The following is a 19,841-nucleotide window of genomic DNA, read 5'->3' as shown; positions in this document are numbered from 1 at the left end:
TTTCCAAAGACATAAGGGTGTTTTCTGTGTTGCCTTACAAGCTTTGCCCAGGCAAGACACAATAGGCTATTGCTCTAGATCTCACTGGGGCAAATAAGCATACGCAGTCCATAAGTGTACACAAGTGACATTGCTTTTAATACTTCTGAAAAACAAATTTGGAACACAATTGTCAGCCTAGATAATAGTCTTCCACAGCACAAAATAAACTCAATTGCAGCGATGTAGGCAGATGCGAGCAAATTCAGTAGATACCCTATCTTTCATGTACTTGTGTGGACCACGGTTTAGCCTTGCAGAGGGGATATCCACTGTATAAATCTGAGCCTTTTAGACTTGGCACCTCCTCTGCAATCTGCAGTCTCGGAGGGCTTGATCGCACGGAGCAAGTTACTGCTGTCTCCACAAACAGTCATCCAAGGGCTTCTTCTAGGAAACTTACACTATGTAAAGGAACACACATGAGGGGGCATGACCTTTACTGCACCCAAGTCTTTAGGCCTACTGAGGTTCAAACCTGTACACCTCAAACAGTATGAAAGCACATATGTAAGTATGCACTCTTGTGAGCTTCTGTAGGATTGCCTTTTGCTAGTTTACTTCTCTACAAACCAGAGGAAGAGATCCCAAAACCTCTGCATTCTACCGAGGATCCCCAAAGGTGACCTTGAATCTTGCCTTTCAGTTGCTATGAAGATTGTTTTCAGATGTTCGGCAAGCTCAGCATGGCCTGAAAATATGGTCTTTCTGAGACATCTCTAGATGACCATCCAAAAAATGAGGCTGTGGCTCAAGATCTTGAGCTACATAATGATATATTTAAAAACTGAGGTAGACTGAAAAAGTTTTAACTATAATTAAGAAAAATCTCAAGACTACCTTTGCAAGCAGTTATTCTTCTAGGTAATGCAACTTTATCTCATAATGAAAACAAGTATTAAGGATATTAAGTGTTGGAAGTCAATCCCAAAGCAGCGCGCAAAGCAAGAGCCTGATTCTGGTACGTTTAGACTGATTGAACACAGCCAGTTCTCACTAGACTTACAAGCTACAGACTGCCAGGTTGGTCCTGTATGTTAAAGCACTAGTGCTTTCACATGGATCTTCAGTATGGAGCTTCAGGGTACCTTAAAAGCAGTCATGCACTGGCAGCTACACTCATCAAGCCTATACTTCACAAAGTAGAACAATGTTTACCTACCCGCTAATGGCCCAAAAGGTGTCGTAACAGTTTATTGGGTCATTAATTTCCAAGGCTCATTAAAACTTGACTTTCCTGGATGGGAAGGACTCCACATTGGTGGTGACAGGTAATTAAAGTGGGCTTTTTAAACTGTTACCGGCTATATGCAAGACGCAGGCCCTTAACAGATACAAACATCCATGATTTCCACTATTACAATATGGCAAAGCACAGTGTGCGTGTGCCTCCATATCCTGCATCAGTCTCCCTGAGAGCACTGCCTCTGCCTAGGGCGCCAGTAAAACACTCGTGCTCTAGACGCCTTAACTAATGTCAGGACAAACGCTTTAAGTCAGCTAGGGTCCAGCTCAGGGCCTGTCCAGGATCCACCTCGGGAGGCATAACACCGCACCCTGTGCCTCCCACACCAGCTCTTGGCTGCCACAGGGCAGCAGGTGCCTCCCCACGTCATTGCTGCCTGCAGGTCAGCCACCCGGGACGAGGTGGGGTGGCTGGGGTCCCTTCCCCAACGTGGGAGCAGGTGTCACTCGCCCGCTGAGGTGAGAGGCAGCAGCTGCCCCCTCAGTGCCAGTGGCCCTTCAGGGATCTGCCGCCACTGCTGCCCCCTCAGCACCAGTGGCCCTCAGGGACCGGCCACCACTGCTGCCCCCTCAGCGCCGGTGGCCCTCAGGGACCGGCCGCCACCGCTGCCCCCACCTGCCACGACGCGAGGGCGAGGGATCGGCCGCCTCCTCAGCCTGGTGGCAGCTGTTAGGGAGTGGCTGCCGCCGCGATGCTGCTGCCCCCGCCCGCCCAGGCCGCCCCCGCAGCACCAGCGGTCCCGCGCAGCTGCCACTAGGGCACAGCCCTGCCCGCCCCGCTGCTGCCGGCGCCCCGCCGCCCTTACCGGCGAAGTTCTTGGTGAAGACGAGGGTGACGAGGAGGATGGGGATGAGGACGGTGCCGATGGTGACCACGCGGTCGAAGGGCAGCTCCAGCTTCAGCTGGAGGAGCAGAGCCGCCAGCGCGCCCGCCTTGTCATCCTGCTGGCCCGGCAGGATGAGCTCCTTCAGCTTCTCGCCCGCCAGCAGCGCGGTGGCCATGTCGGGGTGGTTATCGATGATGTGTTGCATAAGCGGCGGCGGCGGGCGGCCTCACGCCGCCGGGCCTCCCCGGGGACGGGCGGCGCGCTGCGGCGGGCTGGCTGCGGGCGGCGCCCGCGCGGCCTGCGGGGACAACACCGACAGCGGTAACGGCGGGGCCGCGGCCGCGCTCCTCTGCCGCAGCGGCACCATGTTAGGGCCGGCGGGACCCTGCCCCCGCCGGGCCTGCCGCTACCCCCGGCCTCCCGCCGGGCCCGGAGCGCGGCGCCCTCGCCGACAGCCCCGCGGGGGCTCTCCCCCGCCCGCCCCCCGCAGCGCCGGGGGGGAGCGGTGCGAGCGGGCCGGGATAACGGCGCGGCGGGGCAGCCGCCACCCCAGCAGCAGTGCAGCGGTAGCTGCGCGGTACGAGGCAGCCTCCCTCTCCCCAGGGCCCGGCGGAGAAATGTCACGAGAGGCGGGCAACGGCGCGAGCTGCCCGGCGACAGCTATGCAATTAAACGCTGCCTCCGCTCTGCAATTCATGCTGTAGATAGCGGTGAAGCAGCCATGCAACAAGACAGATTGGAGCTGCCTCAAAGTGCTGCAGACAAGGAAGAGGGCATTTACCTGGCAACTTCGGTTCCCTCGGTTCCCAGGGGATGGTGAGCAACACCGATGACTTGTAAGTAACAGCGGAAGCCGCAAATAAACTTACACTGGACCTTCCTGCCGGAAAAAGGCCCCTGCACCTCCGCAAGTAAGAAAATCGCTCCGGATTTGGAGCGGGAGGCGAACGATGTGTTGATGCTTGTTATTGCAGTGGGTGGCTGGCGCTTGCATGGAAGTGCCCGCCTGCACCAAGCAGCAGTAACGTGCAGAGCAATTCAAGAAGGGGATTGCAGCAGCCGTGGGGAGGAGGAGGCGAGAGCAGCACCGGAATGAACTGCGGAAACGCAGAGGTCCTTTAAGGTTTTGAAGCGAACAGCTGGAGCCTGCGGAGCTGGGAGCGGCCGCACCGAGGCGGCCGCAGGCAGCCGGTACACGCACAACACATGCGAGGCTGCACCGTGCAACACGTTGCGGCGGCGGCCCCGGGCGGCGGCGACGGCCGCGTCCCTGCAGGAGCCACCGCGCGGCGGCAGCGCGCATGCGCCAGCGCGGCTCGCGGGGCGCGCGCGGCCGGCCCGGGGACGGCGGCCGCTGGTGGCCGTTAGTGCCCGCTGAGGGGCGCCGGGACGGGCGGGGGGAGGGGGAGGGGGAGGAGGAGGGTGGGAGGCCCTGGAGCGGAGACCCGGAGGCGGAGGAGCGGGTGCCGCCGGGCGGGCTCCCCCTCCTGCCGCCCCGCAGCGCGCACGGCGGAGCGCAGGCCCGGCTGCGGCGGCGCCTCCCGCCCCAGGGCGCTGGTGAGGAGCGGGGTGTAGCGGTGAGCGGCGGCGACACCCTCGCCCAGGCGGCCTGTGCCCTGCAGGTCTTGGGCCTCGGGCACGTCAGGACGCAGGTGCTCCCTTTAGAAACCCGTCCGGGTGCCTGTTTTTTAAAGTTCTGTGGGGTCAGCCACACCTGATAAAACAGCCCGAGGCGCAGAGAGCTTGCCAGGAATGCAAAGGACAGCTTTCAGCTTGCCTCAGCCTAATGGGGTTCAGGCCTGTGTCTTCACAGAGGTGACCAGACCTTGCTGTCCATCTCTGGAATGGGCTGGGAGTGGAGCACTCTCTGGGCAAAAGCTGGACCACACAGCATCAAAGGACATACATGCTGCATCATAGCCAGCAGCTATGGCACTCTGACAAAAGCTTCAGGTCACGGTTCCTCCTCAAGTTGTTTATGCGTTTTATATTTAGTAGTACTCTAGATGAAAACCAGAGATGCACTTAAACAAATACTACTGACATTTCTCTCAAAGATTTGCAGTTGTCATCTGCAACACAGCATGAGTAAATTTCCCTTTCCCCAGTCACTGTGAACAATATGATGGTCCTGCTTGTTATTCAAGTTTAAATATTGAGTGCAAGGTTTAAATAATACTTCTTGGCAGGGGTCCTTCCATCCAGGCGGGGATGTAATGAGCAAGGCAAGAGGGATGTCCTGATGGCAGCAGCCCTGATGAAGGATCCCAGGCAGCAGACTCAAAGCTGTCAGTGCCACATGCTCCTGAAGACTGCTGAGGATGAGAAGGCAGGAGAGCTTAAACTTGAAGCTGCCACCATCACTTCTTTCATTTTTCCTGCTCCTCACCCTCTGTAGTCTCTGTGGCTATGTTGGTCCTCTGTAAGGGCCAACACGCAGTATCTGTCTTATGGGCAGATGACAGGGAGAAGAGAGACCATCTTCTCACCCCCTTGTTCAGGTACAGTGGGTACTTGTGATGTAGCACAGCAGACAGTTCTCGGTAACCAGCTTTATCCCAGGCAGGAGAGCAGGCAGGGCAAGGTAGGACACAGAGCAGCGAGGAGCTTGGTGCAGTGAATTTGGGAATGGAATGGGAATGCCTGTGTCATTCCCACATGTGAGGAGAGGTTGGGGACAGTTGCTGGGTCAGGCCTCAAGCCTCAACAATCCTTCCTACCTATGGTGAGGGATGGATGCACCAAATTCTCTTGCCATAGCTGTATTTTGTCATCTCCTAATATAGAGGCTTTCCGTTCCAACAACATTCCTTCCGCAGTTGTCATTGCTGCTGCCAGAGGAATGATACTGAGCAAGGTGGACTGACAGCCTGAGGCAGTACAGCTAATCTGCTAAAAAAACTTTTGCTCAGACTTTCAGTTTTGTAATTGTTTCACCATGCTTTTATCTGCTGTTGACAGTCTTGTCCTCCTCATTGAGAATGCTGCTGAAAGGCCATTTTCCTGATCCGCACTTTGTCATCTCCTTTTTGAATCCTCTCTTTTGCCTGTCCAATTGCTCAATTCAAAACTAGCTGCTTGCTTTTTGTTTTCAGAGGATTTCTGTGGTATTTCTCCTCCTATCTTCCCCTGCCTAAGTCCTTACCACTTGTCTGCTATCTAGTTGCTGGCTCTAGATGCTTCCTCATGTTTTCCCATGAGGAAATAATGCCATCTTCTAGTAACCATTTCTGAGGAAGCTCAGTGTAAACATCTACAAACTTTAAGAACGTAGCAGCAGCCATCCTAGGTCTGTCCAGTCCCTTATATCTCCAAGTGTGGCTCTAACTGGACAATCAAGGAAGCGTAAAAATGAGGCAACCTGTACTGATGCCTTTTCCCTAACACTGCCCCAGCTTCCAGCTTTGTTCGGGGAATTTCCTGAGCTTGTGATGGTGTAAAAACCCCAAAAATGTCTCTTCTCAGAGTATTTTTTTCTGGCCTCCTCTTGGGACTGTGCAAAATTCTGGCATCCAAAGCCTCTTTTATTAAGGAATTCCACAAGCTTACAACCTATTGTGTCAAACCCACCTTGTTCGGTTTGTTTCAAACATAATTTAATTTGATGTGCCTTAGTTATGGGAAGGTATTTGGACCAATCCATATCCATCTTTTCCATGACACATACACTTTTGTAGACAACAATTGTATATTCCCTCTATATTATATCTAGTTCCACATTTAATATGCAAAGAGTCCTACTGGCACAGAAAAATAACCATAAATCAGACACTCCGTTGTTAAAATAAATATGACATCCATGAGTAATTTAAATTTCTCTTTTGAAGCTTGATTCATTATAATACCATTATTTGATGTTTTTGTAATCTTGCTTGGCAAGATTATGTCTGTATAGCAAGCCAAAGAGACAGTCAAGATGGAAGAGTACTGTCAGACCAAAACATGAGTAAACAGAAACCTGTAGTAGGGCAGAGACCGGGATAAGGAAAATTACTGTCATAATTGACAGACAAATAACATAGCCAAGTTTCTCAGCAATAACATGCTGGCATGTATGCTGCTGGATAATCTAGAAAATAATCAGGCTGTGATAATAATCCTGTGCTAATAAATATTTCACAAACTCCTGGTAGGGTCAGAAATTGATTTACAGATCAAAGTGGAAAGTCGTGTGAATGAATTCTAATTAATTCTAACAAAAGATCAAAAAAGGAGTATTATTTTTAGACAGCTTGAATAAATCATTTGGTGTTATAGCATATATTGATTCTTGAAGGTAGAGTGAACGGCTTTTTAAAATCTTGTTTTCTGAAGTTCTGAAAGTTCAGAAATTTAAAAGCAAATGAGTAAAAGTGAGAGACTGCAAATTTTGACAACGAGACCTATAGCATCTAGAATTTGCCTTCTAAGCAGAGGGTACACTACCTCTAGATGCAGGGTGAGATTTATCTATTCAAATGTGAAGGCATCTGAGCTAGATATGCAGAGCACTATTCCTGAATCATGTAGGAGGAGAAATAACTAGATGTAATGGTGTAGTTCTTGTGACTCAGTGCAGATGTCCTCTTCAAAATGGGATGAATCATTTCCCATTGTAGGTGTCCAGAGTTTACACATGAATCCCACTCACTGTCTCTTGCATTACAGCTTGTCCCAGCTTAGCCATTTCCCCAAGGGCAACTACATGCTGTCCTTTTCCTTGTCAGTTCCTAGTCACCTGGGAACCGCTGCCTTTTGATCTGGTGATTTTAACATCTGTCAGGCTACCATGAATCTTTCATGTAGTGCCCCTGGATGTCTTTATGGAAAGGATGCGGCTTCCCTGATAACATCTGGGATAATGACCGGGAGGGAGCTATGGGGTCACAGCCAAGGCTGTGACTCTAATCCATATAGCCTTTATCCCATCAGCCCACCTTGAGAATTGCATCACTCATGGAGCAGTGGCGTGGGGACAGCGTGGCCCTCACGCAGACCAGCTACTGCCATGGTTGCATGGATGCTCTTGCCTAGGCTAGGTGTGCCGTTAGTGCTGATACAGCTCTGCAGGTACTGCTGTCTGCCTGCGTGAGCGGCAGTCATGCCTTTGGTGAGAGCAGGCATGCCTTTGCAGATGCACCCAGCGAGATGAGACTCTGTAGGGTTGGCAATGGGAACTGGCAGATGGCAGTGAGCTGTGACAGTGGGTCTTAGCACTAAGGTGAGGGTTTTGGCAGTAAAGTGAAGCGAGATGCCAGATGAGAGTGAAAAGCGGCAACTGGCAATGCAGCCTGGCTGTGGCTGCTGGCACCGAGACGAAGCTTTGGCAGTAAGAGGAGGGTCTGTGCTCCTTGTTAAGAAAAAGTGACTCTTAATAGTAAGATGTGATACTATTACTGACATTGATGAAATGTTTTTTGCAGCAATGCATGTCTCTTTGCTAGTGGATCTCTTCTGGGTTTGTTTAGAATAGACTAGACTGTTCCAGTTTCAGCAATCACCTAGTCCAACTGCCTAAGCCAAATCAGGGCTGACCAAAAGTTAAAGCATGTTATTAAGGACATTGTCCAAATGCCTCTTAAGCACTGACAGGCACGGGGCAGCGACCACCTCTCTAGGAAGCCTGTTCCAGTGTTTGACCACCCTCTCGGTAAAGAAATGCTTCCCAATGTCCAGCCTAAGCCTCCCCTTGGTGCAGCTTTGAGCTGTCCCTCACATCCTGTCGCTGGATACCGGGGAGCAGAGGTCAGCACCTCCCTCCTCGCTTCCTCTCCTCAGAAAACTGCAGAGAGCAAGGAGGTTGCCCCTCAGCCTCCTTTTCTCCAAACTAGCCTACCCAAAGTCCTTAGCTGCTCCTCAGAGGGCATTCCTTCCAGCCTTTTCACCAGCTTTGTTGCCTCCCTCTGGACCCGTTCAAGGACCTTCACATCCTCCTTAAATTGTGGGGCCCAGAACTGCACATAGTACTCCAGGTGAGGCTGCACCAATGATGAATACAACGGGATAATCACCTCTTTTGACGAGCTGGTTCTGCTGTGTTTGATGCACCCCAGGATGCAGTTTGCCCTCTTGGCTGCCAGGACACACTGCTGACTCATGTTGAGCTTGCTGTCAACCAGCACCCCATCTCCCTTTCTGCAGGGCTGCTCTCTAGCTGCTCCTCTCCCAGTTTATACTTGTGCCTGGTGTTACTCCATCCTAGGTGCAGAATATGGCATTTCAACTCGTTAGATTTCATCCCATTAATCATAGCCCAATGCTCCAACCTATCTAAATCCCTCCACAAGACCTCCTGTCCCACAGGTCCCACAGTACCTCCCAGTTTGGTATCACCAGCAAACCTGCTAATGGTGCATTCAACTCCTGCATCCAGATCATTGACAAATGTATGGTACAGAAGTGGCCCTAGAATTGAACTCTGAGGAACACGGTTGATGACCGGTCACCAGCCAGATGTAGCCCCATTCACTACAACCCTTGGAGCCTTGCCCTTCAGCCAGTTCTCCGCCCAGTGCACCATGAACCCGCTCATCCGACAGCTGGACAACTTGTCCAGAGCGATGCTGTAAGGGATAGTATCAACCCCTTACTAAAATCCAGAAAACTACATCCATCTGCCTTCCTTTCATCCACTAGGTGAGTGACCTTGTGATAGAAGGGTATCAAATGAGTTAAAGAGGACTTTCCCTCTGTGAACCCTTATTGACTGTGCCCGGTGAGTGCAATATTCTTTAAATGCCTTTCAACAGTACCCAGTATAATCTTCTCCAGGAACTGAGGTTAGACTAACAGGTCTGTAGTTCCCTGGGTCTTCCCTCATGCCCTGTGTGTAGACTGGAATACCACTGGCTAATTTCCAGTCAGCAGGGACGTCCCCAGACACCCAAGACCTTTAGCAGATGATTGAGATCTTGCCATAACAGCCTCCAACTGCTTCAGAACTCTGGGATGAATCCCATCAGGCCTCGTGGACTTGTGAACATTCAGCTGACACAGCTGGCCCCTTACAATTTCAGTGTCCACAAACAGAAGGTCACTGTTCCTGCACTTGTGGTCCTCTGACTCAGGAGACCTGGCAACCCAAGGTCTATCAGTATTATTAAAGACTGAGGCAAAACCAGCACTGAATACCTCCACTTTTTCTTCATCACTATCAGTCAATGACCATCTTCAACAAGTATCCGTCCAGTGTTTTCCTTAGGCCTCCTCTTTTTTATGTCCCTAGTCCTCCCAGTCCTGCAGTTCAAGTAGAACTTAAAAAGTTTCAGCTCACTGTGCTGTATGTTATTTCTCAAGCAGAAGTGAGTGATCAAAAGCAAATTTTGCTCCCTTTTGTTCAGATGAAGTGAGAAGGTATGAAGAGATTATACAACCGGCCTCATTAAAATGATTGGAGAAGGGGTACTGATTCCAGGTCCCTTTCCTGTCTACCGAGTATTGGTTACGTGTTCAAGCACAAGAGGCTTGTGCCGGTGGCTGAGGTGGTGCTGACCCTGCAGGCCTGGCCTGTGGCAGCAGGGTGCTGGCCAGGCTGGCTGCTCGCTCTCCCTTCTGCTTCTACTTCAGCTTCTCCCTGCCGGGCAGAGGAAGGAAAGGATTGCTGCAGGAAGACCTGATGTGGCCTGGGCTCTTTCCCACTGCCGTCATCTGCCACCGTGTCAGCAGCGCAGGATGCAGGAGACTGATTTCTGCCTCCTTCTTTATGTCCTTTCCTCCTTGTATCGTCTTGTGCTAAGAAAGGCCCATAGTGAGCAAGACATTCTCTGAGCGACTCATGCACCCTCTGCTTGCCATGAGCAGGGATGCGCTGGGGTGGAAGCACTGGCATGTGCGGGGCCATACTGTGAGTAAGAGCCCCTGCTCAAACACTGGGCTTAGAAAACAGCTAACGTGGCCATGGGAACTAGAAGGGCGACCGAAACTGCTCAAGGGCAAAGACTGTGAGCACAAAATGGGTTATTCTGTTGCTATGGTATGCAAGCTGTCTCTTTGAAAAATAAGAAACTGCTTGGCTTAAACAGAGTTCATAGGGAAGTCAAGGCTAAAGTAAGGTCACATAATTCTGTCCAAAAAGCATATAGTATAGATTAAATGTAACCAGCTTGAGCAAAAGGGTCTGAAAGCAGTCTTGGAACTATCTAGATAACAGTATGAGTAACACCATATTGTATGAAAACTGCCTAGATAGTGTTAGAAACATCAAATTTGGGGGTGGATGTAGCAGACTTGGGACCAATGAGGAAAAAATAATTAGGAGCAGGTCATTAAATGGGTCCCATTTGTCTGGGAGAAGTCTAGGCAGAGAAAGGGATGTGCAGGGTTGGTGAAAAGGTGGGCTTAGGAAAATAAACACTAGGAATTAAAATAATTTAATAGGACACCACCCGCCCCCCCCCCCCCCCCCCCCCCCCCCCGGAAATAATTAAAATAATAGGCATTAGGAATAATCCAGTGGAGAAGACAGAAGGGTGTGATATTTGGGTCACAGAATTGTGGACACCTCCGGTGGTAAAGATGACCTGTGGCCCCAAGCCCATCAGGGTGCTGGACAACAGCCTTGGGACAACCCGCTGGACTCTCATCAGGTCTGCGTCCAAAAGACTTGGTGTGCAAAGGTGGGTTGACAAGGAATAGGCTTGTGCCCTCATACGAAGTGGAGAAGGGAAGGCAATAGAATTGTAATGTGGTAGAGCTTGCATGTGATATTTCTTCATAGTAATACAATTATGAATTACTTCTACTAGTAACAGACAATATAATTGTAACTCAGAATTGTGTTTGTAGTGATGCGGCTGTGAATGACTACTGCTAATATTAGACATTTGCTCCTTGGCCAGTTAAGGTATTATTAGTCTCTTACAAGTGTGTTGATTAATCAGTAAATATCGTAACTGTTTATCAGTTACATCTTAGGTCTCCATTCTAAAGGAGAAGTCAGACACATAATATACAATGATCATTATTTTTAAAGCTATTTTATATGCAAAAAGCTAAACCCATTTCATTTCCTGAAGACTTCCAAACTAGTTATGCACAACAACCAAGAAAATGAAACAGGGAGTACTTTTGTGTCCTGTGATGTGGGACTTTTCCAGCATTGACCTAGTACTTTTATTCTAACGTCATTATGACGCTGATCCTTGTGGAGTTGAGACAGCTTACAGTGGTGCAAGCCAAAAGGCTGCACAGAGTTCAAATGTGGATGTTTTGGGGGGCTCAGTACTGCAGCTGGTGACAGTGAGACATGGTGCTGAAATGCTTCAGTACCAGAGACTGCAGCTGCATAGAGATTGCTCCTGGCAGGGAATGCATGTAGTATTGGAAAGGTTGGGCATGATGGTGCATGGGACCTGGAGCTGAAATTGCCAGCGTGAGACTGAACAGGCGTTCACACAAAGCCCACCAAAGTACAGAAACTAACACCAAGGGAAAAAACAGAGAAAACAGCATCTCAAACATTTATCTGAATTTAATTTTGGCAGTTTGTATTACTTCAGAGGAGACTAAAGATGTAAATGTATGGTGTATTTGTGCTGGGTTTGGCTGGGGTAGAGTTAATTTTCTTCATAGTAGCTAGGCTGGGGCTGTGCTTTGGATTTGCGCTGGAAGCAGTGTCGATAACGCAGGGATGTTTTCGTTACCGGCCGAGCAGCGCTTGCACAGAGCCAAGGCCCTTTCTGCCTCTCACCCCACCCCACCAGGAGCTGGCAGGGGACACAGCTGGCACAGCTGGCCCCAGCTGACCAAAGGGATATGCCAGACCATGGGGCATCATGCTCAGCATATAAAGCCGGGGGAAGAAGGAAGGGGGAGGCCATTCAGAGCGATGGCGTTTGTCTTCCCAGGTCACCGTTACGTGTGACGGAGCCCTGCTGCCCTGGGGATGGCTGAGCACCTGCCTGCCCACGGGGAGTGGTGGATGAATTCCTTGTTTTGCTTTGCTTGTGCGTGCAGCTTTTGCTTTACCTATTAAACTGTCTTCATCTCAATCCATGAATTTTCTCACTTTTACTTTTGTGATTCTCTCCCCCGTCCCACCGTGGGGGGTGGGTGGGGGGTGAGCGAGTGGCTGCTCGGTGCTTACTTACGGGCTGGGGTTAAACCATGACAGTACTGAGTTGAGGGTATCTTTATACTTGTATCCTTCCCTTGTCAGAAGACAGCTTGTTTCTTGTTTTAGTCTCTTGCTTCAAAATTTCAAATTCTGACAAAAAGAAAGCAAAGCACATGCTTAACTGCTTTGCTCAGTACAGATTGCAATCAGCAACATTCTTTCAAATTCCAATCTGAAGCTTGCGAAGTAAAGGCTTCATCCTGCCAGGCGGTGGTATTAAGTATCACATGGAAGGCCGTCATAATTCCAGTTCAGTGTAGCCAGAAACATTTAAAGTTGCACTAAACTTTTAATGCAAATAAACACGGAAGTACAGGTGAGATGATGATGTGTTTTGGTTGTTTTTTTTTTTTTTGTTTTGTGTGGTTTGTTTTTTTTTTTTATTAGTAAGCCCTAAGTGAAGGGGTAAGAACCCTGATTTCTGCTGCTAGTCCTGCTTGCCTGAGCATCACAAGCCAAAATACACAAATACAAAAATGAAGCAAAGAACAAAACTCCCCAGGACCCAAACTGCTGGGAGTCCTTATCTCGCTGTGCTATGCACCGGTCCCCTATTGCTTGTCCTCTCTTCCTGGTCCCATTAATCTTGGACTCTCTGCTGCACATTGGGTCTGCTTCAGCAGGATGGATGGAGTACACCAGTGCTGTCACTGATTTTGCAGCATGATTAGGCATTTTATTGACAAGTACAGATTCAAATCCTTTAGGCTGAAGAAAGCTTAAAGCTCAGATTTTTCACTTCCCAGGGAAATGCTCTAACCCCTAGGATACCACATTGTCTCATCTGCTACAGGATGTTAGAAATTTCTTTAATGAAAAATAAATGAAAATACTAATGTTGTAATTTTACAGTTGCTCAGAGCGTTCAGTTATGCTAAATTGTCTTGCTGTTTCTATGCATCAGCCTTCAAATAAATAGTATATCAAAAGGAAGGATGGTTTTAACCTTACATCTTGACATACAGAAGTAGTATTGGAGGGATTCCTTCTCTTGCATGTTTGTTAAGGAGTTCTAGCTGAGTGGGTTCTGCATGGAGCTCTGAGATCTGCAAGATAAACTGTGCTGCCAGAAAGCTGGGCATACTGCTGCTACCCTGAAAGGACTTCAGGAAGAGAGCTGTGGAAGGTACTGGCGCAGAGGCAAAAGAAGAAGCCATGTTCCAGGAGGTAGAGAAATGCAGAAGGAACGCAGCAGAGAACTTGGAAAGGTTTGTTGTAATAAGGAGGAGTGTCGAGGTGAGGGACAGCAACACTGGCTCACAACTACCCTAAGCAACTTCCAGCATGTTTTCTTGTAGGTCTGTGATCCCGTACAGTGTTATGAGTACACAGCTCCTCTCTCCCTGCAGCGTGGGTCAGACCTCTGTGTCTTGTTCTGGAGAGAGGCATGTGCCATTCACTGCAAAGATTCCTTCGCAGATGCTTAACAGGGAGTTAATCTGTCCTTTTCATTTTTGCTACTGCAGAGTGAGAATGATTCCATGGAGTCGGACAGCTCAAGCAATTGAAAGGGGAGAAACAGTTCTCATCCATGTAGTCTCTAGCCAGTCCTGCATCACATGTCCAAGTAAAGATGTGAAAGGGAAAGGAAATGAGGAGAGACAAGGAGGTAAGTGAAACTCCTGCATTTTTCATCAGTTTCTGTTCATGCAGGTTGCAGTCTTTTTGATAAGGACCATTAACTGTTACTATCAATCAGCTTTTCTAACTACATAACTATTTTAATCCTCTTGCATACATTGGCAAAATTAATACAGACCATTGCTTGTTTTTAACACTCGGTGTTGTCCATTTAGTTGTAAGGAAACGAGAAGCAGCAGCTGTGCCAACGTATTATTATTATTAATGTATATGAAAACAGTGAGTAACCTACGCAGTTCAGTTACAGGGATCCCCATGTCCCCAAGCCAGCAATTGCAGAGATTTACACTTCAACTGATATTTTATTCTGTAAATGAAAATAAAAGCCCTCAGCTACATAATTCCTTACAATTAATTAGGCACAAAGTACTCTGTAAAGATTAATACTGCCATTATCCCAGGAGCGCTCAAAAAACCCAAAACCCCCAAAAGGCAAAAGAAGCACTTTAAAATCTGTAAGGTATCAGCACAACATGTCTAACAACAGTTCACAATCCACAAAACAGCACATGCATTTGCAGCAAGTAATTACTCATTAGAATTGTCAGGCGTGGAATGAATTTGAACACATATGGCATCTCTGATTTCCAGTGCCTGCTTTAACTGTAAGTCTATAGTTCTTATGAGGGCACATTGTTTGGTCAAGGGATCTATCAGTATGTGGGCTCTGCTCCACAAAAAAATATCCACCTCTAGTTTTCCAGTTACAGACTGTGCAATCTTGACATCCAGGTGATTTTGTGCCATTTTGGTTTTGTGGCACATGCACAGGCCAACCTTACCCTGATTCTTCTAAATGTACTGGACTGCAAGTAAAATTGCTGAGTCTGTTTCAGTACTTGAATGGATTTCTTCAGTCTTGTACCATGGCCCTGAAAGACTGGAGTACCTCCCTTACAGCCACGACATCCTCCAGACATTGTGGAGCCATTACTGGTCATCCCGTGTCAGCAAGGCAGTGCAATCCCACCTACCATGCTGTGCCTTGTTCTGCTGCTCCTTAAGTGCTGATGGATTACAACGCACCATTCATCTTCTGTGCCAGATTTATCATATGCTCTGTGTTCAGTCTCCATACGCAAGGCCTTCACATAATGATGAACTGTCTCTCTGATCTAGCATCCCAAACCACAACTGCTAGTAAACACAGAACCAAACAGCGTGCACGCCCTGCAAAGCCATATGCCTTGGCAGACTAACACAGTTTCTGCCCTTGAGCCTACTAAGAAAAAACAAGTCTCACAATGCACAACAGGGAAGTGTCCTCCTGGGAACAGATAGATCTGCATTCCCATGGAGAGGGTGGATTTGCCCCTACCGACTGTCATAAAGCCGTTAGGCACAGCATGACCACCGACAGCCATTGATCGGAGCCTGTTAGGCAAGACAGCGTGCGTGGGAGCAAAGGGACTTTACCCATCTCAAGCCTGACGTCTGTATGTGTGGATACTTCCTAACACATACCTGCCTTGTAAGGTCAATTATTTTTTCTATACCGACTTACAGGGGTCAGGCAGCCTTTGTCACATCTTTTGGCAGATGCTGCTGTGTATGAACTTGGGCATCAGCCCATCCTCAAGAGATGTTCCAGTGTAAACCAAACCAGATCTGGGAAGGACTTAGTGTCTAGAAGATTTCAGCTGGTGACATTCTTCATTGTTAGAAGAAAATCTCACAGAAAAGGTAATGCAGAACCAGAATACAATCTTCAGCGGCTCTTGCTGTCAAATGTTTGCAAGTGGGCATGTACAAATGGAGATTTCCTGGCATTTATTTCCGGATGTGGGCATATATTCTCAAGGATGTCAAAAGATTTATTTCTGGAACAACAAGATTGGATGAAAATTCCTAGTAAGACCAGTGCTTTTCCTAGTTAATAATAAAGCTGTTTTTAATAATAATGTAGCAATGAAGAATGAGTTAAAATAGAAAATAATCTCAGGATTTACTACTCAGGAACTCATAATGATCTTTTCCCGTTTGAATGCGCTTTGACTATAGCTTATACATGAATATTTTGGCTTGGCTTCAGCCCAGCAATTTAGAAGTGACTGAAGTAAAGAGCCGAGAAAAGAAAGATTCTTGCAGCATTTCTCAAGAACGTTATAATACAAATATATACGAGAAATAGAGTCAATGCTCAACAGCAATGATCAGTACTGGTGCCACAGATACTGCCTTCCGTAGCACAGTGAAAGCACGGTCTTGCCGATCAGAACCAGCTTGAATCCAGCAGCAGCAGGCAGCATCTGCACTGCACCCTGCAGCAGGACTGCAGTGTTTCTGTGATTTCCCCGACAGAAGCGCATGAAGTCTGGCAGAGGTGAGACTCCTCACAGCTTCTATGTGCACGCTGCACCTATCGCCTGCTCAGTCCCGTATGTCCTGAGTAAGTCAGGTTTGCTATGCAGGCTGCCTGCTGCAGCACAGCGTTTGCACCTGCACACTCACGGTGTCCCCAGTTGCAGATCTGGTCTGTGCATGCCCAATAGTCTTTTCTCAGGACGCCCAGCAGTCGGCTCCGAACCATCGCTGCAAGCTGCCCGATACTTAGAAGTAAACGTCAGTGGACTTCTAGTTCATCCAGTAGCCTCGTCCTGGTTCTTCACAGGGCTTAGTAGCTCACATACAGCGTGGGACAAAGGCAAGAAACTTGCCTGGGCTGAGGAGAAACGGGAACTAGTTCCCCAGGAATCTGGAGTGCTGGGCAGTGCCATGCAGGGTCATTAGTGTGACTGTCATTTTTGCTGTCTGCGGCTATGTTATCTAGATTTTAGGGCTATCTGTCTGGAGTATCCTTGCCTATCGTGCCCCTGAACTAAGTAAAACAACAGTTTGAAACCTGAAAAATAAATAAACTTTCAGTAATTCACATCCTCTGAGTAGTTCTATTGACTTAATGTTAAAATGGTGTGTAAGCAAATTTGATGCCTAAAATTATCATAAGGCAAACTAAGCTGATGAAGGTTTGAAGTAATACTAACTCTGTCTTGTTCCAGACATAGATAGTAATTATCAGTCCTCCAGTAAAGGACAAACTTGCAAACAGAACCTCCCAGATAAGTTGTAAGGAATTTCTGATTGTTTCAGTTTAGACAATTTTTTTTTTTAATTTGGCTTTATTTTATTTGTCCTGTTTCAGAAGACTATCGAAAAAACATTTTTGTCTTCACCTTCCTATGAGAAGGCAAGGACACAAGTTTGAACAATAGAAATTCTAACTAGGTGTAAGAAAAAAAAAAATACTGCAATGATAGCCAAACACTGAAAGAGGTTGCCCAGCGAAGCTGTGGACTCTCCATCCTTGGAGCTATTAAAAACCCAACTGTACACGGTCCTGAGCAACCTGACCCTGCTGGCTGGGCTCAGAGCAGGGCAGCTGGACTAGATGACCTCCAGGGGTCCCTTCCAAGCTAAATCTATTCTATAACCTTTTGTTACATAGGTAGCATTTCGCATCTCTGTTGTATCTGGAAGGATGCCCAAACCTAGAAAGAAAATATGCCTTTGAGAGCTACTGTGGTGTAAGTGCCGTATAGCTGCTGCAAACATTTTGCTTTCTAAGAGCTATTAGGCTAAGATTACACGCAACACATCCTCTGAAGAGCTGGATTCTCATCTATCAACAGAACAGGTTTTTCCTGTAACCCTACGAATGTTAACTTACGTAGCCTTGGGCAAAACATTTGTAATTCATGTGCTGCTCTGCTAGTTTTGGCAAACCTGCAGGTGTTGCTGGTTGTGTCGCTGGGTCTGTAAACCCTGACACACATTCTTAATTTTATAGTCCTACACAGCCAGCCATACTACAAAAAGTGCAAATATTCACATTGGTAAGGCTAAGCCACTGCACACGTTTGCAAATGTCTGCATTTGTACCTCATTTAGCACAAGCGGGCTCCAGTCTGGCCGAGCTCTCGCTGGACACTGCTGCAATCTTGGTGTAATAATGTGGAAGTCCCCAATATTAACTTGACTGTACTGAGCTACATACATCTGAACAGAGAATATCAATAGTTTAATAATCCCCATTATGCTTAATTTGTATTATAAAATACTGATTTTGGCATAAGCCCCTACTGCTGCAGTTAGACTATGCCTAAAGCCAGAAGCTTAAGTTATTGATCAAAGCCCTTTTGTTTGTGGTGATACAGACAAGTGGCGAAGTTCCTGATACAAACTTGGAACAGATGAAACTAACAGCCGAACAGATCAGATAGTGGGCAGGGAGGGTAAAGCTGTCAGTCATGATGCAGAAAATGGAGTTACACTAAATTAACATTTTATTTGGAAAGTAGCAGGAAGATAAAATTAATACATTGCAGTAAGGGGGAGATACTTTATATCCCATCATTATCTACTACAGCTTGTTAAAAAATAACCAGTCGTGAAAAAACCCCACCAAATTAAGGGAGCCAGTTAATCTGCAGAGAGTTTATTAAGGAGTTCATTAAAAAATAATCTGAATAATTTTGAACTTAAACAACTGCTTGAAACCTGAAGAAGTTCTGTTTAGTCTGGAAAAAAATGTTTTACTCATAATTAAACTGGGTGAGTGCCATGACATGGGGAACTACAGGCCATGCAGTCCGCACTGAGGAGCAATTGTAGGGGACATGCTGCGTACAGGATCATGACTAATGCTCATCAACAACTGAGGGCAGACACTGCTCCTGTAGGAAGGCTGTGGGATGGATGCGACTTCCTCCTAACCCTGCTAACATCAGGTCATGTAATGTTTGCTGCTGGCAGGAACCGAAGGCTTTCCAGCTCTGCGTAATGCCACAGTGTCTCTGTGGCTTCTAATAATGGATGTATTTCGCTGAGAAGCCAAAGAGAAGACCAGGTGATACACCAGGAACCCAGAAATTCCTATCTGAAGCAAACTGTATCAAATACATCTGGGCAAAGCACAAATTTGGTTGATAAACTCTGAAATAATTACTTTATGTAATAGACTTTTTGAAGGCATTTGTAAGACATTAAACAGGTACCTGTTAAATTTTTGATAAGAGAAAATTACAGCATATGAGTAACTTCCATGCTGATTCACAAGCTGCTAGATATATGACAGTAACAGCAACACATATTTGATGGAAAAAACTTACGGTCTTAGGTTATTCAATAAGGCTTCTGCTGGAGCAGAATTAAAGTAGTATAATGACATGTTCACATTAGAAGAAAAACTAAAGTAAAAAATAGTCAAGCAAGACAAGTAATATCTACAGAAAATCTGATGCTGCCCTTCGGACATTCAATTAGTATCTGTGAGCATTAGTTGTTCATCATGACCCTAAAGCCACAAAAGGAAAATTAGTCTTTGTAATATTAGATCACAATCTTTTTTCTTACCTGCATGTAAGATACACACACATCTTTAATCAGTAAAAGAAATGAAACTGGAAAAAATTAAAGGAATATCATAGTAAAACCAATCTTTTAACAGTTACCCTGATAAGACCTCCGAACACCTGACTACTATCTGAACAAAGAAACAAGGTGCCTGTGTAAACCTTGCTCTGCACCACACAATAGAAAGCAGGAGTAACCCTAACAAAGCCTAAAATACATGGCATGAAACTGCTGGCAATGGGAGTTAAATCAGGCTGTGCAGCTTCTTTCAATGCAATACATTTGATCAGTGTGAGGCACTGCAGAGGGCGTGCAGGAATTTCTTACTTTGCTAGGGAGAGGGAGGTCTGTACCTCCCCAGGCACTGCTGACGCAGATGTTGGTGAGGTGGAAGAATCGCTGAGGTACCTGTCTCATTCTGTCTGTGCTAATGGAACCACTCAGGTGTTAATGCATTATTACACTGCGTACATCCACCACTAAATACATAGGCAGCTGTTCAAAAATGTGCATTACATCTGTAATATTCTGTTAAAAGGGGAGAGATTCAATAAGCCCCTGACTGAAGGTCATAATTTAAATATTTTCAGCCCCAATGAATGCAAATACACAGATGTAAAGACAGTGCACTTCTTTTTCTTTTC

At 47.1% G+C, this 19,841-nt stretch overlaps 1 protein-coding gene and 1 long non-coding RNA gene across 6 annotated transcripts in view; one reads left to right on the top strand and one right to left on the bottom strand.

The window, feature by feature from the left end:
- Positions 1-3,480, bottom strand: part of PANX2 (pannexin 2) — a 24,632-nt gene extending 21,152 nt beyond the window's left edge. For 2 of the 5 annotated variants that reach the window (XM_055808360.1, XM_055808364.1), the window contains exons 1-2: positions 2,893-3,480; positions 2,091-2,409 (exon numbers count right to left, since the gene is read on the bottom strand). In XM_055808360.1, the coding sequence (XP_055664335.1) occupies positions 2,091-2,316 (226 nt within the window). In that variant the 5' untranslated portion in view covers positions 2,317-2,409; positions 2,893-3,480. Of the gene's footprint in view, positions 1-2,090; positions 2,410-2,892 lie in introns of those variants that run through there. The other 3 variants (XM_055808363.1, XM_055808361.1, XM_055808362.1) reach the window with 3 other exon arrangements.
- Positions 3,189-19,841, top strand: LOC129784747 (uncharacterized). Its single transcript, XR_008747805.1, has 4 exons — positions 3,189-3,302; positions 13,671-13,813; positions 15,352-15,528; positions 18,598-19,841. It is a non-coding gene; the product is annotated as an uncharacterized LOC129784747 (long non-coding RNA).

This window comes from Falco peregrinus, chromosome 6, assembly GCF_023634155.1.
Source record: "Falco peregrinus isolate bFalPer1 chromosome 6, bFalPer1.pri, whole genome shotgun sequence".
NCBI lineage: Eukaryota > Metazoa > Chordata > Aves > Falconiformes > Falconidae > Falco > Falco peregrinus.
This window is presented reverse-complemented; position numbering and strand designations above follow the sequence as displayed.